Below are 22,900 nucleotides of genomic sequence, written 5' to 3' on the forward strand. Positions count from 1 at the left end.
GTCATTGCAGGATACCTTTGATAAAGATGAGTAATGCATGTGCATTGTGCCACTGGCTGGCATCCCAAATGGCCTTTTCCCATCTGGGCTCAGAAGTAGTTCAATGAATAGTGTGCCATTCGCGATGCAGTCACTGTCAACAGGATCTTGTATTATGAGGTAAAATAACTGAAAGCAGAGAAACATAATGAGAAGTATGAGCTTTTTTAGGCCTCAGTCAAGTGGTCAGAAAAGCAACTGTTTTGCATGAATGGTAATCAATCATATATGATCAAAGAGTAAAATGGAAGTGTACGCTGGAGTGTGGAGGTTTAATATATTCACTGAATAATACCTACATTACTAATTCATCAAGATGCAGAATAGGAGCTCAGTCATCCACAAACAATTGTTTCTTGAGTCACACATTCATTTAACACAATACTCTACATTAACTGTGTTATTTTATTAGGAATGTTGGAGAGTGATTCTTAATTTTGTTATGCACTGCAGCCCGATGGAACACTCAAAGTAATTATTAAATGTATATATATATTTGACCTTTACTTAACTAGGCAAGTCAGTTAAGAACAAATTCTTATTTACAATGACGGTCTAGGAACAGTGGGTTAATTGCATTGTTCAGGGGCAGAACGACAGATTTTTACCTTGTCAGCTCGGGGATTCGATCTAGCAACCGTTCGGTTATGTAATGTATGTTTAGTTGTATGCTGCTGCATGAAATTGAGAGCTGTCAGGGATTTCCTCCTCTTCTTCCAAAGAGGAGAGGCAAAAAGGATCAGAGGACCAATAGTGTCCATGGTTCTTTTAATACGTAAATGTACACATGAACACTACAAAACAATAAACATGGAACACCTAAACAGTCCTATCTGGTGCAAAGACAGCGACATGAACAATCACCCACAAACACACAGTGAAACCCAGGCTACCTAAGTATGATTCTCAATCAGAGACAACTAATGACACCTGCCTCTGATTGAGAACCATACTAGGCCGAAACATAGAAATACCCAAAACCTAGAAAAACAAACATAGACTGCCCACCCAACTCACGCCCTGACCATACTAAATAAATACAAAACAAAGGAAATAAAGGTCAGAACGTGACAAGAGCGTCACGTGTTTGTATTTATTGGTTGACGTGTCGCTGTAAAAAAATCTCAACATGTATTGATGTAAATGGTTGTTCATGGTTAGGTTAAATAAATGATGCATTGCTGCCTCCACTAGGGTATTAGATTTCCTTCCTGGTCTCTCATTAATGGGAAACATCATTCAGGAACACTTCATGTAAAGTATGCAGGCTTTATGACTTGATATAAATGTTTATGACCCTTTTCTAATGCCTTATAAAAAGTATAAAGTGTTACCTATCATTTTAATGCAATTTATCATGAATTAACAGTCATTTTTGGTGATCTGTTGGAAGACTTTATTGAAAAACATCAGTGCTTTCATTTGTAAACATGAACACGTGTGTGTGTGTGTGTGTGTGTGTGTGTGTGTGTGTGTGTGTGTGTGTGTGTGTGTGTGTGTGTGTGTGTGTGGAATAAAGTATATTAGTTGGTGACAAAATAATTATTTTTCAAATGAGTAAAGTGTTAGAGTATATTATATATTTTTTATATCATATTGTGTTATGAGTGCAAGTAGCTGCAAAAGCATTCCTCAAACAACCCTTGTTAAATTAAACAATGTGAATTTAGTACAGTGTGAATTCCACAAATTCCAGTGGCCCAAAAAGTGATGTGCTATTTCTACTGAATGTAAATAAAATGGTGGTACATTTTGCTACATTGTCAACCATGTATGCAGTTTCATAGCCTCCTTCCAGCATTTCTAACATAAGCCTTCAGTGTCAGTGTGTTGTATTTGTGCCCTAAAAATTGCACCTTTCCTCTGTGTCTAATTACAAAGGTTGCTAAGGAACATTGTAAATGCTATGTAGATTACAGTGTAGCGGTGTAACTGGGAATGCAACGCAAGGTCCATTCAGGCCAATAGGCTCAGGTTCATCCTACAGCACCATATTGCATGTCACTGCTGCCACAGGTTGGTTCTCTTGGGGCCTGTCCAGAAACAACTGCCCCTACTAGGTGCAGGTGTAAATCTGAAAGAATTGATAGGTGTTGTAGCTGCACCTTGCTACCTAGCTGCACCTTGCTACCTAATGTAATTTATCATATTGCTTAGACCTAGCCAATCCTTTCACAACTACTGTACATGAGTGCCTAAGGGCTAGGGGATGTTTCTGGACAGGGCCTTGGTTACCGCCTTGTCCGTCAGCTGCATCAACCTGGTCACTGAAGCAGCATAGAGACGACCCTGTCATCTCATCCTGGTGACTGTAGCAGTGTGATGAGGACCCGGTCATCCTGCCCCTGCCACAGCATCTCCCCTTCAAAGCTGACCAGGCCTTGTTTTCTGGCCCTCAGCAGGATCCCCACCACCTTGTTGGAGATGTTCACATAGTGCTCAAACAGCTTCCCAAACTCCACCGTCACCACAGGTCTCTCCTCGCTGCCTCCGTCCCCACAGCTTTCCCCGATGTCCCTGATCACCTGGCAGAGCTCCTCCACCTCCCGGCTAATGTGGATGTGGGCGTCCTGGCCCCTCTGCTCTGTCAATGAGCCCTCCAGGGGCCTCCCGTAGCCATCCTGGTCCCGCTGGAGCCTCTGCTGCTGGGCAGTCGCAATCACCATAGCCCCCCGGTCGTTACTGAAGGGGTTGTCTTTCTGGTACTCCTGGTGCTCGTTGGACCATCTCTGCCAGTTGTCCTTTAACCCTTTCACTGATGTCACACACACTGTCCTGTCATCGTTGTTCTCCATGGTGGTGTCTCAGATGTCTTGTACATATTAAGTGATCCGTCCACTTTTAGGCATAGTTCATTTTCTGTGGATGTAATAAAAGTTTTAATGAACAACTGTTGAGAGCACAATTACATGTCTGTGTATGGTAGCCTATGCCTATTTCTAATTCACGGAGACAAAGTACTCATCACAAATAGCCTATTTAAACACTTAATTACACCCTGAATAAAGTTATGATAAATTTATTATAACTAATATAGTTTATAATAACAGGTCATCATCTTACTAATGCTCTGATGAAGGTGAGAGTTCTTCCAGATCAGAGGTATCAGACCCATAGGAGGCACATGGGCACGTGCCCCCTCAGATTTGTCCTGTAAAAAACAATATATATATATATATATATACAGTACCAGTCAAAAGTTTGGATACACCTACTCATTTCACGGGTTTTCCTTACTTTAAAATGTTCTACATTGTAGAATAATAGTGAAGACATCAAAGCTATGAAATAACACATGGAATGTAGTAACCCAAAAAAGTGTTAAACAAATCAAAACATATGTTATATTTGAGATTCTTCAAAGTAGCCACCCTTTGCCTTGATGATAGCTTTGCACACACACTTCTCTCAACCAGCTTCATGAGGTCACCTGGAATGCATTTCATTTAACAGGTGTGCCTTGTTAAAAGTTAATTTGTGGAATATCTTTCATTCTTAATGTGTTTGAGCCAATCAGATGTGTTGTGACAAGGTAGGGGTGGTATACAGAAGATAGCCATATTTGGTAAAAGACCAAGTCCATTTATGGTAAGAACAGCTCAAATAAGCAAAGAGAAACAACAATCATTACTTTAAGACATGAAGGTCAGTCAACCCAGAACATTAGAAAGATTCTTCAAATGCAGTCGTAAAAACCATCAAGAGCTATAATGAAACTGGCTCTCATGAAGACCGCCACAAGAAAGGAAGACCCAGAGTTACCTCTGCTGCAGAGGATAAATTCATTAGAGTTACCAGCCTCAGAAATTACAGCCTAAATAAATGCTTCACTGAGTTCAAGTAACAGACACATCTCAACATTAACTGTTCAGAGGAGACTGTGTGAATAAGGCCTTCATGGTCGAATTGCTGCAAAGAAACCACTACTAAAGGATACCAATTTGAAGAAGAGACTTGCTTGGACTAGGAAATACGAGCAATGGACATTAGACTGGTGGAAATCTGTCCTTTGGTCTGATGAGTCCAAATGAGAGATTTTTGGTTCCAACCGCTGTGTCTGTGAGACGCAGAGTGTAGTTCCCACCGTCAAGCATGGAGGAGGAGGTGTGATGGTGGCTTGTCAGTGATTTATTTAGAATTCAAGTCACACTTAACCAGCATGGCTACCACAGCATTCTGCAGGGATACACCATTCCATCAGGTTTGCGCTTAGTGGGACTATCATTTGTTTTTCAACAGGACAATGACCCAACATACACTCCAGCCTGTGTAAGGGCTATTTGACCAAGAAGCAGAGTGATGGAGTGCTGCATCAGATGACCTGGCCTACACAATCACCCAACCTCAACCCAATTGAGATGGTTTGGGATGAGTTGGACAGCAGAGCGACGGAAAAGCAGCCAACAAGTGCTCAACATATGTGGGAACTCCTTCAAGACTGTTGGAAAAGCATTATAGGTGAAGTTGGTTGAGAGAATGCCAAGAGTGTGCAGAGCTGTCATCAAGGCAAAGGGTGGCTACTTTGAAGAAACTCAAATATAAAATATATTTTGATTTGTTTAACCCTTTTTTGGTTACTACATGATTCCATATGTGTTATTTCATAGTTTTGATGTGTTCACTATTATTCTACAATGTAGAAAATAGTAAAATAATTTGAAAACCCCTTTGAGTAGGCGTGTCCAAACTTTTGAGTGGTACTGTACCTTCTCTTTTGCCAAGATAATCCATCCACCTGACTGGTGTGGCATATCAAGAAGCTGATAAAACAGCATAATCATTACACAGGGGCACCTTGTGCTGGGGACAATAAAAGGCCACTCTAAAATATGCAGTTCTGTCACAGAACAGAATGCCACAGATAAGAGCGTCTGCTAAATGACTTAAATGTAAATGTAATGTGTCAAGTTTTGAGGGAGCATGCAATTGGCATGCTGACTGCAGGAATGTCCACCAGAGCTGTTGCCGGATAATTGAATGTTAATTTCTCTACCATAAGCCACCTCCAACATTGTTTTAAAGAATTTGGCAGTACGTCCGACTGGCCTCACAACCGCAGACATGTAACCACGCAAGCCAAGGACCTGCACATCCGACTTCTTCACCTGCGGGATCGTCTGAGACCAGCCACCCAGAAAGCTGATGAAACTGTGGGTTTTCACAACTGATGGATTTCTGCACAAACTGTCAGAAACCGTCTCAGGGAAGCTCATCTGGGTTCTCATCATCCTCACCAGGGTCTTGACTTGACTGCAGTTCGGCGTCGTAACCGACTTCAGTGGGCAAATGCTCACCTTCGATGGCCACTGGAGAAGTGTGCTCTTCATGGATGAATCCCGGTTTCAACTGTACATTTCAGATGGCAGACAGCGTGTATGGTGTTGTGGGGGCGAGCAGGTGTCAACATTTTGAACAGAGTGCCTCATGGTGGCGGTAGGGTTATGGTATGGGCAGGCATAAGCTATGGACAACAAACACAATTGCATTTTATTGGTGGCAATTTGAATGCAGAGATAACGTGACGAGATCCTGAGGCCCATTGTGCCATTCATCCACCGCCATCACTTCATGTTTCAGCATGATAATGCACAGCTCTATGACGCAAGGATCTGTACACAATTTCTGGAAGCTGAAAATGTCCCAGTTCTTCCATGGCCTGCATACTCACCAGACATATCACCCACTGAGCGCGTTTGGGATGCTCTGTATTGATGTGTACGACAGCGTGTTCTAGTTCCTGCTAATATCCAGCAACTTCGCACAGCCATTGAAGAGGAGTGGGACAACATTCCACAGGCCACAATATGCCTGATCAACTCTGTGCGAAGGAGATGTGTTGCGCTGCATGAGGCAAATGGTGGTCACACCAGATACTGACTGGTTTTCTGATCCACGCCCCTACATGTATTATTAAGGTATCTGTGACTAGTAACTCAGTAAAATCTTTGTAATGGTTGCATGTTGCATATATACTTTTGCTGAGTGTATATATATATATATATTATAAACTTTTTTGTCAAATATGTTGTTGTTTCTCTGTAATACTACTAGCCACCTACCAATTTTATGAAGTTGGGTTTAGCTAGTCCAGATAGGTTCCCAATCACCCAACCTCATAACTAGCTACCAATTTCAGGCTATCAATCAAGTTATGAGTAGCTAGCTTGTCTATCTATCTTAGCTGGCATGCCTGCTGGCAAGGTTGGTAGTCTATAGAAAAGGTAGCAATTACTAAATGTACTGAATAAGACTCACATTCCTTTGAATCTTTTACCTAGATTTGAGTAGACCTGCAGATATATATATATTTAGTTTCTTTAAAAAAAACACCAGTCAGGAGGATACAGAGAGCTCTAGAGGTATGCTTAGATATACAGTAAAATAAACATATATTTTTTTACATAGAATTAAGCATAATGATTGTGGCTCTAGATTGCAGGAAAAAGCTGCTAAATTCGCCAACTTCTGGAAGGGGACCACCTACTGCCATCCTCACATACTTTGTGCCCCCTCAAATGTTTAGGGTACATGATACCCTGTTCCAGATTGAGTTATAAATGAAAAACAATTCATTCATCTCGCACAAATTAATTTCACATTACAAGAAATATAGGAATGCAAAGTGAGCACACATCTGTAAACTGAAAGTGACATACATACGGTAAGGTGACAAGTGTCACTGCTACAATGTCAAAGTCGATGTATTGATTATTCCGAGATTTTCTTCTTCTGCCCGTGTCGACCCGTTATGAATAGCTGACATTGGTCCTGATATTTGATTTTTGGTACCTTAACACTTCTTGTCACGAACAATGATGTAACCTGAGTTCCGGAACGTGTGTCTGTTAGCAACATTGTATCCATGCTATGGAACTTTACATTGGAACAGTGAAAAACACTGATAGGCATCCAAAGTAGCCAATGACAATGTGGTGATGATGCAGGCGGCTAAATTTTGATCCAATCGTTGAGGAGGAGTCACGTGCCCTGTCAGTGAGCGGTGTTCTGAAGTAAAGCGGTTACCCCTGGGATATGTTTAGATGGTGGATCATTAGCTCCCTCTACAGTAAAATGATGCACCCTCATTTATGAAGCAGTTATGTGGCAGAATACAGAATAATAAGCACACAATGATTTAGACGTTAATGACAAAACAAAAACATACACATTTAAATTTTGCTTTGACAAAATACATACATTTAATGCACAATCATTGCTGGTAAAGTGGTATTTATTTTGAAACAGACAGGAACCACTATTCGCGGGGACGCAGTTTTAAGCCGGGTGTATTTTGCGTAAGAACTCGAACATGGCGATCCACTGTAGCAGAATATGCCTGCAATATTTGATACATCTGGCCCACGACAATGTTGACTTCAGGCTACCGGTATGCATATACATGTCGTACCTCTCTGTCAAACTGTAAATGTTGTGTTATTTATTTCTATCTCTAAAGATGTTGGTGTCTCATTACGGGAATTTCTCCCATACATTAGCTTGCTACGATAGTAACGTTACTATCTACAAGCTGTCATGTTTGAATTTTTCAGAAATGTTCTGATTTTATTTATTGTCCATCGTAACATTACAGGAGATTAGGTCGCTGCTGTCCCTCAGGGGCAAACCGTTTGATCCAGGTGAAAACTTCAAAGAAAAGGTAAAATACGTTAGTGTCTATATGTATTATTAGCCTGATAGCTTTACCAATGAAGGGAGGAGTTGACCATTATCAGCTGTCCATGCATAGGCTTCTCAAATCCTAAAATATTCTGTAATTCTTCTCCCCAGTCTCCATTCTGGCTCCTGAATGGCTTGTCAGAGGAAGATGTCAACAGCATCATGGCCAGAACTGTTTGTGCAAAGTAAGTGAGACAAATCAACAATGGAATTGCAATGAAAAGAGCTAGAGGGGTACTGCAGCATTGCTCATCAGCCCTTCTCTTCTGAGATGATTCTCAACTTGAATGTCACAGTAAATTGTAATGACCTTTTTGTCGTTATTTGTTTATCACCTAGGTCTGCATTTGAGCTGTGGGGTCATGGCAGAACGCACAGTGAACTCAGGAACTCGCTCTTGAAATATCCAACAGAGAACATGGTTTGTGAGAAATTACATTACATCTAAATAGAGGGCAAACTAATCATGTGGAGTATCTAATGTGTGTAACTTTACTGCTCCCAACAGTCACCCTTCCTACAGAAAGACTCAACATACAAAATCAATGTCTACACTTTCAACAAGACTCTAGAGTTCGAAGATAGAATTAAGAAGATAGATGTGAGTATGATACACTTGACTTGCTCCCAGTAATTTGTATTTAAGATTGATCCCAGAAAAGTCAACTTACTCTACCTTTTTTACTGCCCTATTGTGTTAAAGGCAGGCACTGATAAGCAGTATGCACCTGGACAAGTTACCCTGTGGTCTTCCTCCCCAAGGCAATGGAATATCTCACCTTCGAGGGAAGGGTCAATCTACGGAATCCTAAACACATCTTCTGTCTGTTGGAGGACTATGGAACTGACCCTAACGACATCCCAGACGAGCCCCTCTACATCTACTTTGGGAGATGGGTGAGTCAGTGTGCCGTGTGCTCCTTCATTTCTGTGGCAGTATACAAATGAGTAATTACTATAACTCATGAACGTTATTTACCACAGTGGTTGTTAACCTTCTTTGGTTGCCAATCACATTTTGGTCTGCCTGAAGTATTCCCTCTTGTGAAACTTATTATGAGGCCTATGTCCTTATGAGTCTTCCCAAGTCCCCCGTGTATAAGCCAGGTACCAGGTTGAGAAGCACTATTTCATTTAATGACAAAGGTAAGCCTATATTTGATCTTGTCTTATCAACTGTATGTTCCTTAGATTGCAGATGGCCAGCGTGAGTTGATTCGCTCTCACAGTGTGAAGAACAGGCACTTCATAGGTAACACCAGTATGGACGCTGGGTTGTCTTTTATCATGGCCAACCATGCCAGGGTCAAGGCTCACGACCTGGTCTACGACCCCTTCGTTGGGACTGGTAAGAGATAAGTTACTTTTGGTCTTTGAACTGACACTTGCAGAAATACACTGCATTTAGCTGAACCCAAGGCTATGTAATGTAGTCTGTGCTTATTGGATATTTTTTTTCTCTCTTTCTCTCTCAGGTAGCCTCCTGGTTGCATGCTCTCATTTTGGTGCATATGTCTGTGGAACGGATATTGATTACAACACCATCCATGGGATAGGTAATATCCTAGAAATGGCCTTGTTTACGTTCTCTTATTTTGGAACCCAGAGCTAAATATCTTGTTCTTTGGCAAGTGTGTTAATCCATTTATATTATGAACATTATGTTGTTTATGCTCTTTCTATCATCTTTTAAAATAGTTATTTTTTTCTGTGCTCATTTTCACGCTCAAATCCAATTGCATTGTCCTATAGGCCTAACACTTGATACTGGTATCCCCCCGGCCCTAGTTGTAATCATATCACGTATCTCTATTTTTTCCCTTGGCAAAAAATAAATAAGAAATAGATCAAACTCTACTGGTCCTTTTACACCTGCTGTGTGTAAAATATTGTGTGCTATAGCTTGGAAAATAAATAAATGTGAATCTCGATGACATAATGTTTTCAACATTCAAGCTGTTTTCCTAAAGAGGTTAAATCCGCTTCGTGTTTTGTTTCCTTGCCACAAAACTAACGATTATCGCGATACTGCTATCATCCCGGCCCTAATTACAACCAAGTGCATTGCTGTATAATAGTATTTTGGTTTGTTTTTCAGGAAAAGCGAGTCGTAAGAACCAGAAGTGGAGGGGTCCAGATGAGAACATCAGAGCCAACCTGCGTCAGTACGGCTCAGAGAAGCTGTATGTGGACGTCCTTGTGTCTGACGCCTCCAAGCCTATCTGGAGGGACGGAGTGCTCTTTGATACCATCATCACTGACCGTACGTTCTTATCCTAGAGCTCTGTGTGTTCTCTTCCCATGTAGGGTCCTCCATCCTGTAATGTCTCCTGTACAGCCATGCACGAGTAAAACGTCTTATTCTGTTGAAGTCCACATGCTTTGTGATTTGTTCAGATTTAAATCTGTTCAAATCTCTTATCTTTCATTTTTGTGTGTGTTTGTTTAATTCTCAGCCCCGTATGGGATTCGGGAGTCAACCAGGAGAACAGGCTCTCAGAAGGACAGTGTAAACAGTGTGAAGCCATCTGAAGACTAGTACGTCTTCATCTTCCTCTCGAGTCTCAGTGTTGTTTATAGTGCTTTGTATATTTGCTCAGTTTTGAAAAAGACGGCCTGTAAAACTTGCAAGCAAGCAATAGATACACTAGAGAGATATAAAGTCCTCTCAGATTATGTTAAATCAGTGTGTAAACAGTGAAGATGCGTTTATCTTTCATCCAGCGTTGGAGACAGCCATGTCCCCGTTTCCATGGCCTACCACCTGAGTGACATATTCACTGACCTGTTAAACTTCTCAGCTCAACACCTGGTCATCGGAGGGCGGCTAGTCTACTGGCTACCAATCTACAGGCCAGAGTGAGTAATGTTGTGTTTGTTTATTTGTCAGGGACCATTCACAACAACACCAGTATTGCACCAGAGTTATCTACATATAGGTACATGGTTAATATCCATCTGTGGTCCCTGGATACAGCACTTCCTGTTAAAGCTCTATAGTCTGAATTGGTCAAATATTCACATCTGGTGTTGTTGAATCTACTGTATCGTCATGGTGTTTACATGGGTTTGAGCTCACAGATGTATTGTCCACACAGTCTCACTCTTCTATGTGTAAACCAAATAGCACTGTCATCAACTGTTGTGATGTCGAATAGATACAAACAGCATTTGATAAGACCTTATTGCACACAGAGTCAACCTCACCAGTCAGCAGTTTTTCCTGCTGATACATGCTGTTAGCTTTTCCCCTTTACCCTGTTAGACCACTAGAGGGCCACAGTCACACTGGGGATTTAGCCTACACCCTGATGAAGTGTTGCTACTGTACTAGATCTGCTTAACAAAGCATTATAGTTTAGATGAGGGCTTTTCTCTCTGCACCTTTTCCCCTCATAAGCATCATAAGCATCTCTGTCAGGACCAGGTGTTTATTCCCATCAGCACATCTCATTCTCTGTCTCAGGCCTGGGGTTAGGGGTGTTCTGGTCAGTGTGCAGGTGTCCTGAGGTATATTGGGTGTATTGTTCCATACAGCTGGTTTACTGTGTGGACCACAGACAGGATACAGGCCCCTGGGACTTCTGGTCACTGATTACAGGGCAGGGTCTGAGTATCAGGAAGATGAGACCAGACCATACACCACAGCCCTGTGATGTTTCAATTACACCTGCTCACCTCCAGCAGTTCCCCCTGACTGTCTGTGACACACACACTGGAGTTCCCCACACTGACTGGCTGAGACAGGGAAAGGAGAGAGGGCTATAGCCCTTAGCACTGGTGGTTGAGAGAGCGAGAGAGAGTGTGCAACTGTGTGCCTCAGTCTGACTGACTGTGCTTGTGCTCTGCTCTTCTCCTCACTCTGGGTGTGTAACTACTTAGCAGTTCCTGACCCTGTCTCATTCAGTGCAGAGTGCCAAAATAAACCCATGAGGCCAGACATGCTGACACCGACCAAACACAGCCTGTCTCCAGGTCCTGATCTGTGGGCTCCACACTGGGGATTGGGAGGCTGTCGGGGGGTTATTGGGTTTCTGTCACCCTGCTATGGTGACGGGAAGGAGGGAGAAAGGCCGGGTTGCACCCAGGCTGGGTTGGGCTGGAGGTCCTCACAGTATCAGTCAGGAGTCATGACCTCCAGAATGTCAGGACTGGGTCAGAACAAAAATAACCCTGTGTTGGGCCTGCTCTGACCCTTCCACTCATCTCCACATTTACTGAGCAAAGAAGAAGGTGGGTCTTAGAGAAAGAAAATATATGGAGAGAAAAGGGAAAGACTGCCACTGTGTAACCAGAGAGGTTATGAACAAGAGACTTAGGGGATGCTAATAAGACAAGGCATGTGGGTTTCAACCACATGGTAGAGGTGGGAATTCAGTTGAGAGAAAATGTTATTGCACAAAGTTGGTTAGTAACACTGTTGAAACATTAATAGTAGATGTCTTAGCTGGTTAGATTTAGGTGGTCCTAAGTCTGTCCTGAGAGAGCGCGATATACTACACCACTAGATGTCGCCATTCACCAATGACTGTTACTGCGGTGGACCTTTGAGATAGAACAGGGTAACTAAATGGTCAAAGGGGACAGGACTGTGGAGCAACATGCTTGTTTGTAAACACTGGAGTCACAAAGGGGGGTTGCAGTGCAGCTGCTGTAGGAAAAAAACATTTGCTGTGTTGTGTTACTGTTGTTTTGGGCTGGGGTCGGACCAGACGCAGGCCAATATGAGGTCCCTTAACACTGGTCACAGGCCTAGGCAATGAGGTCCCCCAAGCCGGCCAATTAAAACATTTCTGCCGTCGTCATGAGGAGCACCGCCTTGCCCTGTGCCTCAGCTGCCTTTCAGTGTTTCAATTAACTCTGTGGCTTCTCAAGCTCATTAGTCTTTCTCTTGCGCGCTCTCTCTCCCCCCTGTGATGCTGTGTTTAAATTTGAACTAGTTCAAGACTTTTCCAGCCGCGGTGTGGTCTGTTGCCATTTCCTCTCTGCTGCAGTGCCTTGGCAGGAACCAGACCCATTATCTCAGAGGCTAAAGCATAGAGATAAAGATGAGTCCTCTATATCTGTGCTATTGTAGCGTCTGTGACAGCATGAGCAGCGCCATTGAGGCTACAACCCATAGGAATCCTCACCGAGTTGACTACTTTAAAATGGCTGTTGCGTGGTTGAAGCCCTCAATGGCGCTGCCAATGCTAAGATGGCCTTTTGGTCACTAGATGTGTCTATCATTCTCTATGGGTTAAAGTCATAAGCCAGACAGCGCTAATGAAGCAGAGTGCAAAGCTAACAGGAAGCTCATGGGGTTTGAACTCCCATGGTTGGTTTAAGGGGTTATCGACTTCCTTTTGTCTACAACACTCCTGCTGCTGCCTTACTGAGAGACAGATCCTTGTGCTTAATGCCGGTGTCTATCTGACCTACAGTATACCATCAGGGCTCTACAGTGCGACCATTTTAATCGCATATGCGCCTAAATATTTTGCTGTGGACCTGACATTTTTTTTATTTGGAGCACCATAGCACCAAAAAATGTAAAGATAATTGTTGCAAGGATTACTTCACTGTGCGGCAGCCCCTGAGTGCCATGGAGAATACACGGAGTGCAGATTCATGCCCGTCACCCTTGCACTATTGCTACAAAGAAAACGGCTTGTTACATCAAATTTATTTCATTGTGCTCCTACATTTTTCAACTTAGGTGCAAACATGCTCCTTAGAGCCTTGACCAGGAAATAAAGGCTATTGGGCTTAAATGGTCTCTAACTTGACCCCCCCCAGTCTGCATATCACATGAGGTTGGTGGCACTTGGTAATGGCTGGAGCGGAATTATTTGAATCCTATCAAACACGCGGTTTATATTGACTCTGTGCTTGGTGCCCCCTGTGTATAACCTCGCTATTGTTAGTTTACTGCTGCTCTTTAATTATTTGCTACATTTATTTCTTATTTTTGGGGGGGTATTTAAAAAAAACTGCATTGTTGGTTAAGGGTTTGTAAGTAAGCATTTCACTGTAAGGTCTATATACCTGTTGTATTCGGCACATGTGACAAATACATTTTGATTTGATGTATTTGATGCCATTCCATTCGCTCTGTTCCGGGCATTATTATGAGCCGTTCTCCCCTCAGCAGCCTCCTGTGCTGCTTACTTAGCATCTGCACAGAGGTTTCATGTCTATATTTGTCTGAGGATGGAAAAAGCTGAATTGAAAGGCCCCATCCATCTTCAAATGAAACAGCCAATGTGGAAGGTCCAGCTACCCAGTAATAAGAGGTGATTGGCATGTAGAATTAACACCCGTTTTGGTCGTGGTGCTCCCTGAAGCACGCGCGCGCACACACCACAACACATTAGAGGCCTGTATTCCACAGTGGCCATAGCAACCCAGGAGACAAACAGTAAGTTGAAAATATGGCCCAGTGTGGTGCTGGTAGGAGAAAGTGCTACGTATGCAAACAAACACTCTCTCGTAATCTACATGTATTCATAATAATGGCTACACTGCAGTCATCCATTTAGTTAGTTGCTTACTGTTAGAATTACAGCTCCTGATCCTAATCTCTCAGAAGCAGCTATTCTCTAAACACTAGCGAGAATCTCACAATATCAGGAACCACCTGTGTCCTTGGTTCTGCCGTTTGATGTCAATACTATTCATAATAATAATAATGTGATTAATAGATGTGCCTATAAAATACAGGCCTCTCGTGTGTGTGTGTGTGTGTGTCAGCACTGACCAAAGCGAGGCATTGTGGACATTTTAGAGATTCGTCACTCCACTCCGTCCTATAAATTGAACAGAGTCATAATTCTGATCAGATGGGCTTCACTTACTTCCTTCGCCCTGTCTAGTGCATAGAAATGAACTAAACAAAACATTTGCTGTGTTACGTTCTAGCACCCATAAAGGGTTAAGTAAGGTATAGTGCAATGTGTTAGTCTATTGCCCATAAAAGGTTAACTAAGGTATAGTGCAATGTGTTAGTCTATTGCCCATAAAGGGTTAACTGAGGTATAGTGCAATGTGTTAGTCTACCACCCATAAAGGGTTAACTAAGGTATAGTGCAATGTGTTAGTTAACCCTTTATGGGCAATAGACTAAGGTATAGTGCAATGTGTTAGTCTATTGCCCATAAAGGGTTAACTGAGGTATAGTGCAATGTGTTAGTCTACCGCCCATATAGGGTTAACTAAGGTATAGTGCAATGTGTTAGTCTATTGCCCATAAAGGGTTAACTAAGGTATAGTGCAATGTGTTAGTCTACCACCCATAAAGGGTTAACTAAGGTATAGTGCATTGCCTTAGTACTTATTTATAAAATGAATAAAGTCCCCTTGATATGGAGTTTCCTCTGGTTCTCATAAACTTGTTTTGCATTTTCATTCCCGCACCACTCACACCCAGCAGCATCCACTCGTCACACACAAAATAAGAATTCACTTCAATAAAACTTTGCTCTGCTGATTAACATCAGTAAGCTGACCAGACTATCATATCATATGGAGCAGTACGTCCTTACTCTACTGAGGCTTTGCTTCCAGTTGCTTTCTCTGAGCAGGCCCTGATGTCCCAATGTCAAGGGAATATCTTATCTTTAACCCAAACACCAGATGTGCTCTAGAAGGAGATGCTACAAGCAATTTAGGTCAGAGGCATTGGGCTGTGATGTGCTGTTTAATTAGTTTTTTTTTTTAAAGCTACTTTTGCTGCTTGCTTGAGTGATTTGAGATGTCAGGGAGTTCCATGCTATCATGGCTACATACAGTATATTACTGTGTTGTCTTGAATTCCTTTTGGCTTTAGGGACTATGACGAGACCTTTTATTTGCATACCTTGTGAAATATGAATGTCTGTCAGCGCTGTATGTTAGTTGATTGAATAGACAGTTTATTTATTTATTTTTTCCAATCTCCTCAGCAAACAGGGGGTGTCCTAAGGATCTCCAGGAGACATTGACACAACCTCCAGACCTTCCCGGAATGTCCTAAGGACTCATTTTAGTTTGAGCCAGGAAAGGTCAACATGCGTTTTGTTGACATTGGAACATTGCTGGGCAGCTGTAGATTTATTATGTATTTCTTTTTAGCACCTGAACACATTACCAGGCAGTAGTCAAGGTAAAACTTTAGACTGTAGGACTTGTTTGGTCAGTAGTGTGGTTAAGAATGCTGAGCTTCTCCTTATCAAAGACAGGCCTCTCCCCATCTTGACAACAATTGAATTAATATGCCTTGACAATGTCTATCTGGCCTACAGTATACCATGCAATAAAAGGCAGGTGGGCTAGTCTAATGCACCTCAGCCTATAGGGCTTAAATAGCCTCTAACCTGACCCACAATCTGCCTGCCTATGGGACATCTGCACAGAGGTTTCAACTCTGTATTTGTCTGAGAAGATGGAAAAAGCTGTATTGAAAGGCCCCACCCATCTTTAAATGAAACTGCCCATGTGGAAGGACCAGCTATCCAGTAATAAGATGTGATTGGCAGGTAGAATGAACGCCTCGCTTTGGTCACGGTGCTGACAAACACACACACACACACACACTAGAGGCCTGTAATCTACAGGCACTTGCATTCAGTAGCATCTATTAATCACATTATTATTATTATGAATAGTATTGACGTCAAGCGGGAGAACCAGGGACAAAGGTGGTTCCTAATTTTGTGAGATTCTCGCTAGTGTTTACAGAACAACTGGTTCTGAGAGGTTAGGATGAGGAGCTGCAGTTGTAGCAGTAAGCAACTCAATACAAATGGATGACTGTAGTGGAGCTATTTGAATATGTTGCATGGATTGCTAAGGCAAAAGAATATGAAAGTGTGTATCCTTATTTTTAATTGATGTAGTTCTGTACCTGTCGATTTAATGTTATGTATTATGTCATTTTATGTAGTTCTGTCCTTCAGCTGTAATGGTCTATTAATATCATGTTTCATGGACCCCATGAAGAGTAGCTACAGCTTTGACCCTAGCTAATGGGGATCCTAATAAATACAGTACCTTGCCCTGGACAGCTTTAGTTGTGGTGCTTTGCCGACATGCGCGCGAACACACACACACACACACACACACACACACAGCGCTCCTGACAAGAATACGTTTTCCCGATATCTTAAATCTAATCTAATTCACCTTTTTCACCATGGCTTTTGTCCACTTCAGTCAGATCATGACATTGTCAGTAAAGGCCTGGAGCTGAGAGAGAACAGGCCTAGAGTTGGGATCGGGAAAGAGGATAGAGAGAGGGAGTGAGGAGAGAGTTGATCTGGGTTGAGTTTAACGGAGAGAGAGCTGACCTGGCCTGGATGTAGTGTCATTTTGAGGGGATTACATGGAGGCTAAGGCTGGTCTACTCTGCAGGTGAGTGTATGGTGAGATGCAGATATTGTGGTTTGGAGGATAATTTGGACCCATCAACCCTTTAGATGTATTAGTTCATGCCTTACAGTACAGGACCAGCTGTTTGTGAATGTCCTCAACCATAATGATTCACCAGTAGAGTGTGTGTGTGTTTGAAGGTACTGTGAAGAGATGGTGCCCCTGAATGCCTGTCTCAGACTGGTCAGTAACTGTGAACAGACCCTTTCCAGCCACACCTCCAGACGTCTCATCACCATGGAGAAGATCAAGGAACCAGAGGTGGGTGTCTGTCGGTCCTTCCATCTGTATGTGTCCGTCCGTCTGTCTGGTGTGTGTGTATATATGCTTTTGTACTTGTCTACCCTGTGTGTGACTGCTGTTACGAGCGGGTGTATGCGTTTGAGTGGAACATCACTCATTTCGAAAAGGTAGATGGATCCCTTTGTGAATATGATTGCAACACTATATAATTGTAGGTTTTCATGTTTCTGTGGTGTGCTTACTATGAATTACATGCATGTATCTACAAAGTAAAGTATCCGTGCATGCCACTGAATATGTTTGTGCCGTGTTTGTATGTACAAGCATGCACATATGTGTACTATGAGTGTTGTCGGTCTGTGTTCTTTAAACATACACACGCGCAATACAACACAGTTAAAGGGGATGTCGATGGTGCTTCCTTCGTGGTCTGCCATAAACCTCAGCATCTGGCTATGATTGGCTTTTTTTATATACAGCACATAAATTACTTAATCACACATTTTATGGAAAATAATCCATCTTTGGATTTGACAACCTCTTCACTTCAAAACACAATTGTTCCCATAAATGCAAGCCCTGTCTGAATCACCGCATACACACACACACACACACACACACACACACACACACTGGCATCTGTCTCTGACTCACACACACACACACACACACACACACACACACACACACACACTGGCATCTGTCTCTGACTCTGACTCCCAGTGCCCCAAACCTGGAACATATATCTCATAGCATGCTACTATATATAGATAAATAGTTCCTTCAGAAAGTATTCATACCCCTCGACTTATTCCACATTTTGTTGTGTTACAGCCTGAATTCAAAATGGATTAAATCGATTTTTTTCCCTCTCAATCGTCTACAGAAATATCTAATTTACATACAGTCCCAGTCAAACGTTTGAACACAGCTACTCATTCTAGGGTTTTTCTTTATTTTTACAATTTTCTACATTGTAGAATAATAGTGAAGACATCAACACTATGAATTAACACATATGGAATCATGTAGTAACCAAAAACGTGTTCAATAAATCAATGTATTTTATTTTTGACATTCTTCAAAGTAGCCACCTTTTGCCTTGATGACAGTTTTGCACACTCTTGGCATTCTCTCAACCAGCTTCATGAGGTAGTCACCTGGAATGCATTTCAATTAACAGGTGTGCCTTGTTAAAAGTTAATTTGTGGAATTTCTTTCCTTAATGCGTTTGAGGGTCTTTGGGGACTTTCAATGCTGCAGAAATGTTTTGGTACCCTTCCCCAGATCTGTGCCTCGTCACAATCCTGTTACGGACAATTCCTTCGACCTCATGGCTTGGTTTTTGCTCTGACATGCACTGTCAACTGTGGGACCTTATATAGATGTGTGCCTTTCCAAATCATGTCCAATAAATTGAAGTTAACACAGGTGGACTCTTATCAAGTTGTAGAAACATCAAGGATGGTCAATGGAAACCAGATGCACCTGAGCTTAATTTCGAGTCTCATAGCAAAGGGTTTGAACACTTATGTGTATAAGGTATTTCTGTAAATTTGCATTTTTAAAACCTGTTTTGGCTTTGCCATTAAGGCTTTACAATGAAGCCAGGTTGTAACAATGTGGAAAAATTCAAGGCGTCTGAATACTTTCCGAAGGCACTATACGTATACACTGGAACAGTTTACACAAGATGTGCTAAGAATGATATGTACATCAGTAAATATATTAGTGAGCTGTCAATAATCCAGTATTTAAATAAATATGTTGTGTGTGTATAAATAGAGTAACTAAATACAAAGTACAGTAGTATAATTATTAGAATGAGCTATGAGGGTAATAGAGGATTTAAATACTCAGTGGGAAATGGGAAGTGTCCAGTGGTTCAATGTCTCTATGACATGGGACAGCAGCGCTGGGTGTGTGTGAGAGTTTGCAGTGTCAGTTTGTGTGAATTGAACTGCTTCCATTGAGAAGTGATGGTTGTGTTTTTAACTCCGACCACGGAGCACTTTGAAGTTAGTTGCTGTGCTTTCCTATTCTGTGTTGAATGGTTTGGTGTATGGTCGTGTTGGGAAAGGTTCAGATTTGGGACAGGTGTGTGAACTCTAGGCCTATCAAGGACTACCAGGTAGAAAAGAACCTGGAAAACTTTGACCCTCTGGTTATTGAATAGCCCTGCTATATGGCACCTTAGGAAGTGTTAGGAGCTTCATATCTGGGATTGCTCTTTAAGCTCTTGGATGTGGTGGCGACTGAGGGTAACCATCTCTAAGTCCAGGACAGGTTGCCTGGCAGTGGTAACCAGGGCCAACAGAGAGAAGTGGCGTTGACGAATGGCAGGCCAGCTGGGGAGTCATCTCTTCTAGCACTCTTCATCCCCGGCACCTCGTTAGTCCTCATTCCTCCCGCTCCATCCAACTGTCCGTCCGCCCCGACACTTTCTTGCCTGCTGGCCTTCCAAACACAGCCTAACAACCTGGCTAAAGCTCCAACCAGGAATGAGGAACATGAGGAACATAACACTCTGCTAACATTTATTATTGTTACACTGAGCTTGTGATGGCAAGGAGAGGAATACAAGGTGAGAATTTTATCCTGTGGTTGTTTGGTTAGTTTAATGGGATACCTGGCAGAGGTCTGATATCATCTGGTTTCTTCCTTCACCTGTGTTCAAAGGCATTTTTATGACGCTACATTTGTTTACTGAACCGAGGTTGTAGGTGAATTGGTTTCACTTTGTGAAGGCAAACCCTCACACTTTTCTCGCAATTGTAAGAGGTATAATTGTACCAAGAACTTTCTGCCGTTGGTATATGGGGCTGAATGGTCTTTTCTCTCTCTGTAGGAGACAGATGCGCTGGCCCACCTGTCAGACCCTCACTTTAGCCCGTACCAAGGCCACAACGCCTTCAGGGAAAAGTACTTCAGCGGCATCAGCAAGAGGACATTGACAGGAAAGGAGGAGACCAACAAGATGGCCGCCAACGGTGGGGAGTGATGTAAGGATCACAGGATGGCCCAATTCCAAATGGACCTCTAAGCCAGTATGCAATTGTGCAGAGGATTTGAAAGGTGCAATCAATATGGTAATAACTCCACCTTGCTGTTTGATAGGCTAGGTGAAAGTTTCACCATATTGCATATACAAATCGAATTCCCACAGATCTGCACAAGTGCATTAGCTGAAGGTTCTAGGGCTCCATTTAGGATTGGGCCGATACCTACCTATGGTTTACAATGGACTCCAAGGGGACATAGGGCTCCCCGTTTTAAATCTAATTTTCTATTCAAATATGTTTTTTATTATTTGATGTTTATTGCCCTTTGTGTAATAATGAATGTGAATTGTGAACGAATAAACACCATTTTAAAATGTATTTATTTATTGGAGGCAGGAGATTTAAGGGCTCTCAATGTTCTATATCTTTCTGTGTTATGTTTTGTTTTATCCCAGCAAGCACATTATCAGATTTGATTCAAGAGGGCCCTAAGTGTCCAGAGAACTGTTAAAGGGCTTTACTTTCAGGCAGCTGTATCCATGTACCAGAGGGCATTTAGATAACAGTTTGACAGTATCCCTGCAAGATTCCAGACGAGACAAGGGACAAACTTGTTCCTCACAAGTCTTTTCTCAAGCTTTTATATCCAGACATTTAAAGAAACTAACGGTTCCTTATTGTAAAGAGACTCAGAATAACAGTTTCTTAAGTCCCAGCCATGGTTCGTTTGTTGTCTTACCATCACTGGCAGAATCTGGGATATGCTCAATGGGGGGGGGGGGGGGGGGGTGAAGTGATGTCTGTGTGACTGAATGAAATACTTTTGTGGAGGGGGCTGTCTATACAGGATGCCATTTGGGACGCAGCCTGTGTCATACCAGTCTACCTTTGACAATATGGCTAGAGTGAGAAGCAACCTAACTGTCTAGTTTCTGACAGAAATTTAGACTGCACCGCTGAATCAGGGAGGAATAACTTTTTAGATGAGGTTAATTTTACCTAGCCGCAGCGATCAGGCTGGTTCCACCTGGTTTAATGTGTTACCTGCTAATTTGTCAAATCTGATTGACCTCTTTCAGTGGGTTAAGCAACCATCATAACATAATACAAAGTTATTACAGTGTTTTTATGGTCATGAAAAGTCCATTTCAAAATGGTGTTTCCCAGGCCTGGAAAAGTCCTGGAAATGTATTTAATAATTTGTTAATTTTATTTATTTATTTATTTAGGCACATTTTTTTTACATATTTGATCAATCAAATAAACAAATCTGCATATCAGCCAGGATTGGAATGACACTTGAGAGTGCCTGTGTTTGTTCAATCAAACCGAATGTGAATCAAAATAATAATTTGTGAATCGCAAACAGTAATTTTAGGAAAAAAGATCAGATGTAGCTTTTCTTTTGGATTATTTGGCTTCAAAACTTGTTTTGTAGATACTTCCAGTTGATTTGGGGATCCATGGTATGGGACATTGCAACTGAATAGATGATAGTCAGCAGGGGCGGACTGGGACCAGAAATGGCATTTGTAACAAACCGGCCCGTTTTCTTCCCTTGAGGCCCCCATTATTAGTCAGATAATTTATAATAAAAAATATTTAAAAAACTAGTTAGGCAGGCCCACTAGGCTAGAAATGGACCAGCCCTTCTGGCAGATGGCTAGTCTGCCACTGCTAGTCAGCCTGCAAAGTAAACACTTCTAAAGTAGCTAAGATAAATAAACTCAGTAAAAAACTTTTTCAGGACCCTGTCTTTCAAAGATAATTTGTAAAAATCCAAATAACTTCAGAGATCTTCATTGTAAAGGGTTTAAAATTGTCTTCCATGCTTGTTCAATGAACCAAGTACAATTAATGAACATGCACCTGTGGAACGGTTGTTAAGACACTAACAGCTTACAGACAGTAGGCAATTAAGGTCACAGTTATGAAAACTTCGGACACTAAAAGAGGCCTTTCTACTGACTGGAAAAACACCAAAAGAAAGATGCCCAGGGTCCCTGCTCATCTGCGTCAATGTGCCTTAGGCATGCTGCAAGGAGGCATTAGGACTGCAGATGTGGCCAGGGCAATAAATGACAATGTCCGTACTGTGAGACGCTTAAGACAGAACGGACAGCTGATCGTTCTCGCAGTGGCAGGCTTTTATTCCAGTCTCCAGTTAACAAAGCACATTTTGGAAATTAGCTGCTCAGCCGGGCCTTGATAAACTGCCTCTGATGTGTTTGAACAGGGCTTGATGAAATGCCTGCACATCCAGTATTATTCAGTTGCCTACCTGGTATTTTACTTTGGGGGTTAAGTGCCTTGCACAACTACAGGAGATTGTAAATGGGATCCGAGAGCAGCCTCCTAGTGTTAATACCACACTACACTTACTTTTTTATACATTATGTATATAGAAACACTGCTAATGGTTGGTCATGGAAAAGTCATGAAATTCCATCTGTCAAAATGTGTATGAACCACAGGAGGCTGCTGAGGTGAAGACGGCTTATAATAATGACCGGAACGGAGCAAATGGAAAGGTATCAAACATGGAACCCATG

At 42.1% G+C, this 22,900-nt stretch overlaps 2 protein-coding genes across 7 annotated transcripts in view; one reads left to right on the forward strand and one right to left on the reverse strand.

Annotated features, from left to right (window-relative positions):
- Nucleotides 1-790: 790 nt before the first annotated feature.
- LOC115124162 (actin-binding Rho-activating protein-like) lies at nucleotides 791-6,928 on the reverse strand. 5 transcript variants are annotated; one of them, XM_029653541.2, is made up of 3 exons: nucleotides 6,700-6,928; nucleotides 3,103-3,190; nucleotides 791-2,898 (listed from the first exon to the last, which is right to left on the reverse strand). In XM_029653541.2, exon 3 carries the CDS (start codon nucleotides 2,832-2,834, stop codon nucleotides 2,337-2,339), a length of 498 nt encoding a protein of 165 aa, XP_029509401.1. In that variant the 5' UTR covers nucleotides 2,835-2,898; nucleotides 3,103-3,190; nucleotides 6,700-6,928; the 3' UTR covers nucleotides 791-2,336. The 5 variants fall into 5 exon arrangements, with proteins under 5 accessions (XP_029509401.1, XP_029509402.1, XP_029509403.1 ...); XM_029653542.2 differs by having other exon boundaries at nucleotides 6,696-6,928; XM_029653543.2 differs by having other exon boundaries at nucleotides 6,829-6,921.
- Nucleotides 6,929-7,317: 389 nt separating this feature from the next.
- LOC115124164 (tRNA (guanine(10)-N2)-methyltransferase homolog) overlaps nucleotides 7,318-22,900 on the forward strand; it is a 164,534-nt gene continuing 148,951 nt past the window's right edge. Inside the window, exons 1-13 of one of the 2 annotated variants that reach the window (XM_029653546.1) lie at nucleotides 7,318-7,426; nucleotides 7,631-7,696; nucleotides 7,828-7,901; nucleotides 8,056-8,137; nucleotides 8,225-8,317; nucleotides 8,479-8,613; nucleotides 8,908-9,064; nucleotides 9,192-9,272; nucleotides 9,815-9,979; nucleotides 10,173-10,254; nucleotides 10,441-10,575; nucleotides 17,244-17,364; nucleotides 20,195-20,726. In XM_029653546.1, the coding sequence (XP_029509406.1) occupies nucleotides 7,349-7,426; nucleotides 7,631-7,696; nucleotides 7,828-7,901; nucleotides 8,056-8,137; nucleotides 8,225-8,317; nucleotides 8,479-8,613; nucleotides 8,908-9,064; nucleotides 9,192-9,272; nucleotides 9,815-9,979; nucleotides 10,173-10,254; nucleotides 10,441-10,575; nucleotides 17,244-17,364; nucleotides 20,195-20,347 (1,422 nt within the window). In that variant the 5' untranslated portion in view covers nucleotides 7,318-7,348 and the 3' untranslated portion in view covers nucleotides 20,348-20,726. Of the gene's footprint in view, nucleotides 7,427-7,630; nucleotides 7,697-7,827; nucleotides 7,902-8,055; nucleotides 8,138-8,224; nucleotides 8,318-8,478; nucleotides 8,614-8,907; nucleotides 9,065-9,191; nucleotides 9,273-9,814; nucleotides 9,980-10,172; nucleotides 10,255-10,440; nucleotides 10,576-17,243; nucleotides 17,365-20,194; nucleotides 20,727-22,900 lie in introns of those variants that run through there. The other variant, XM_065028017.1, reaches the window with a different exon arrangement.

Source organism: Oncorhynchus nerka, linkage group LG14, assembly GCF_034236695.1.
Source record: "Oncorhynchus nerka isolate Pitt River linkage group LG14, Oner_Uvic_2.0, whole genome shotgun sequence".
In the NCBI taxonomy this organism is placed as follows: Eukaryota; Metazoa; Chordata; class Actinopteri; order Salmoniformes; family Salmonidae; genus Oncorhynchus; species Oncorhynchus nerka.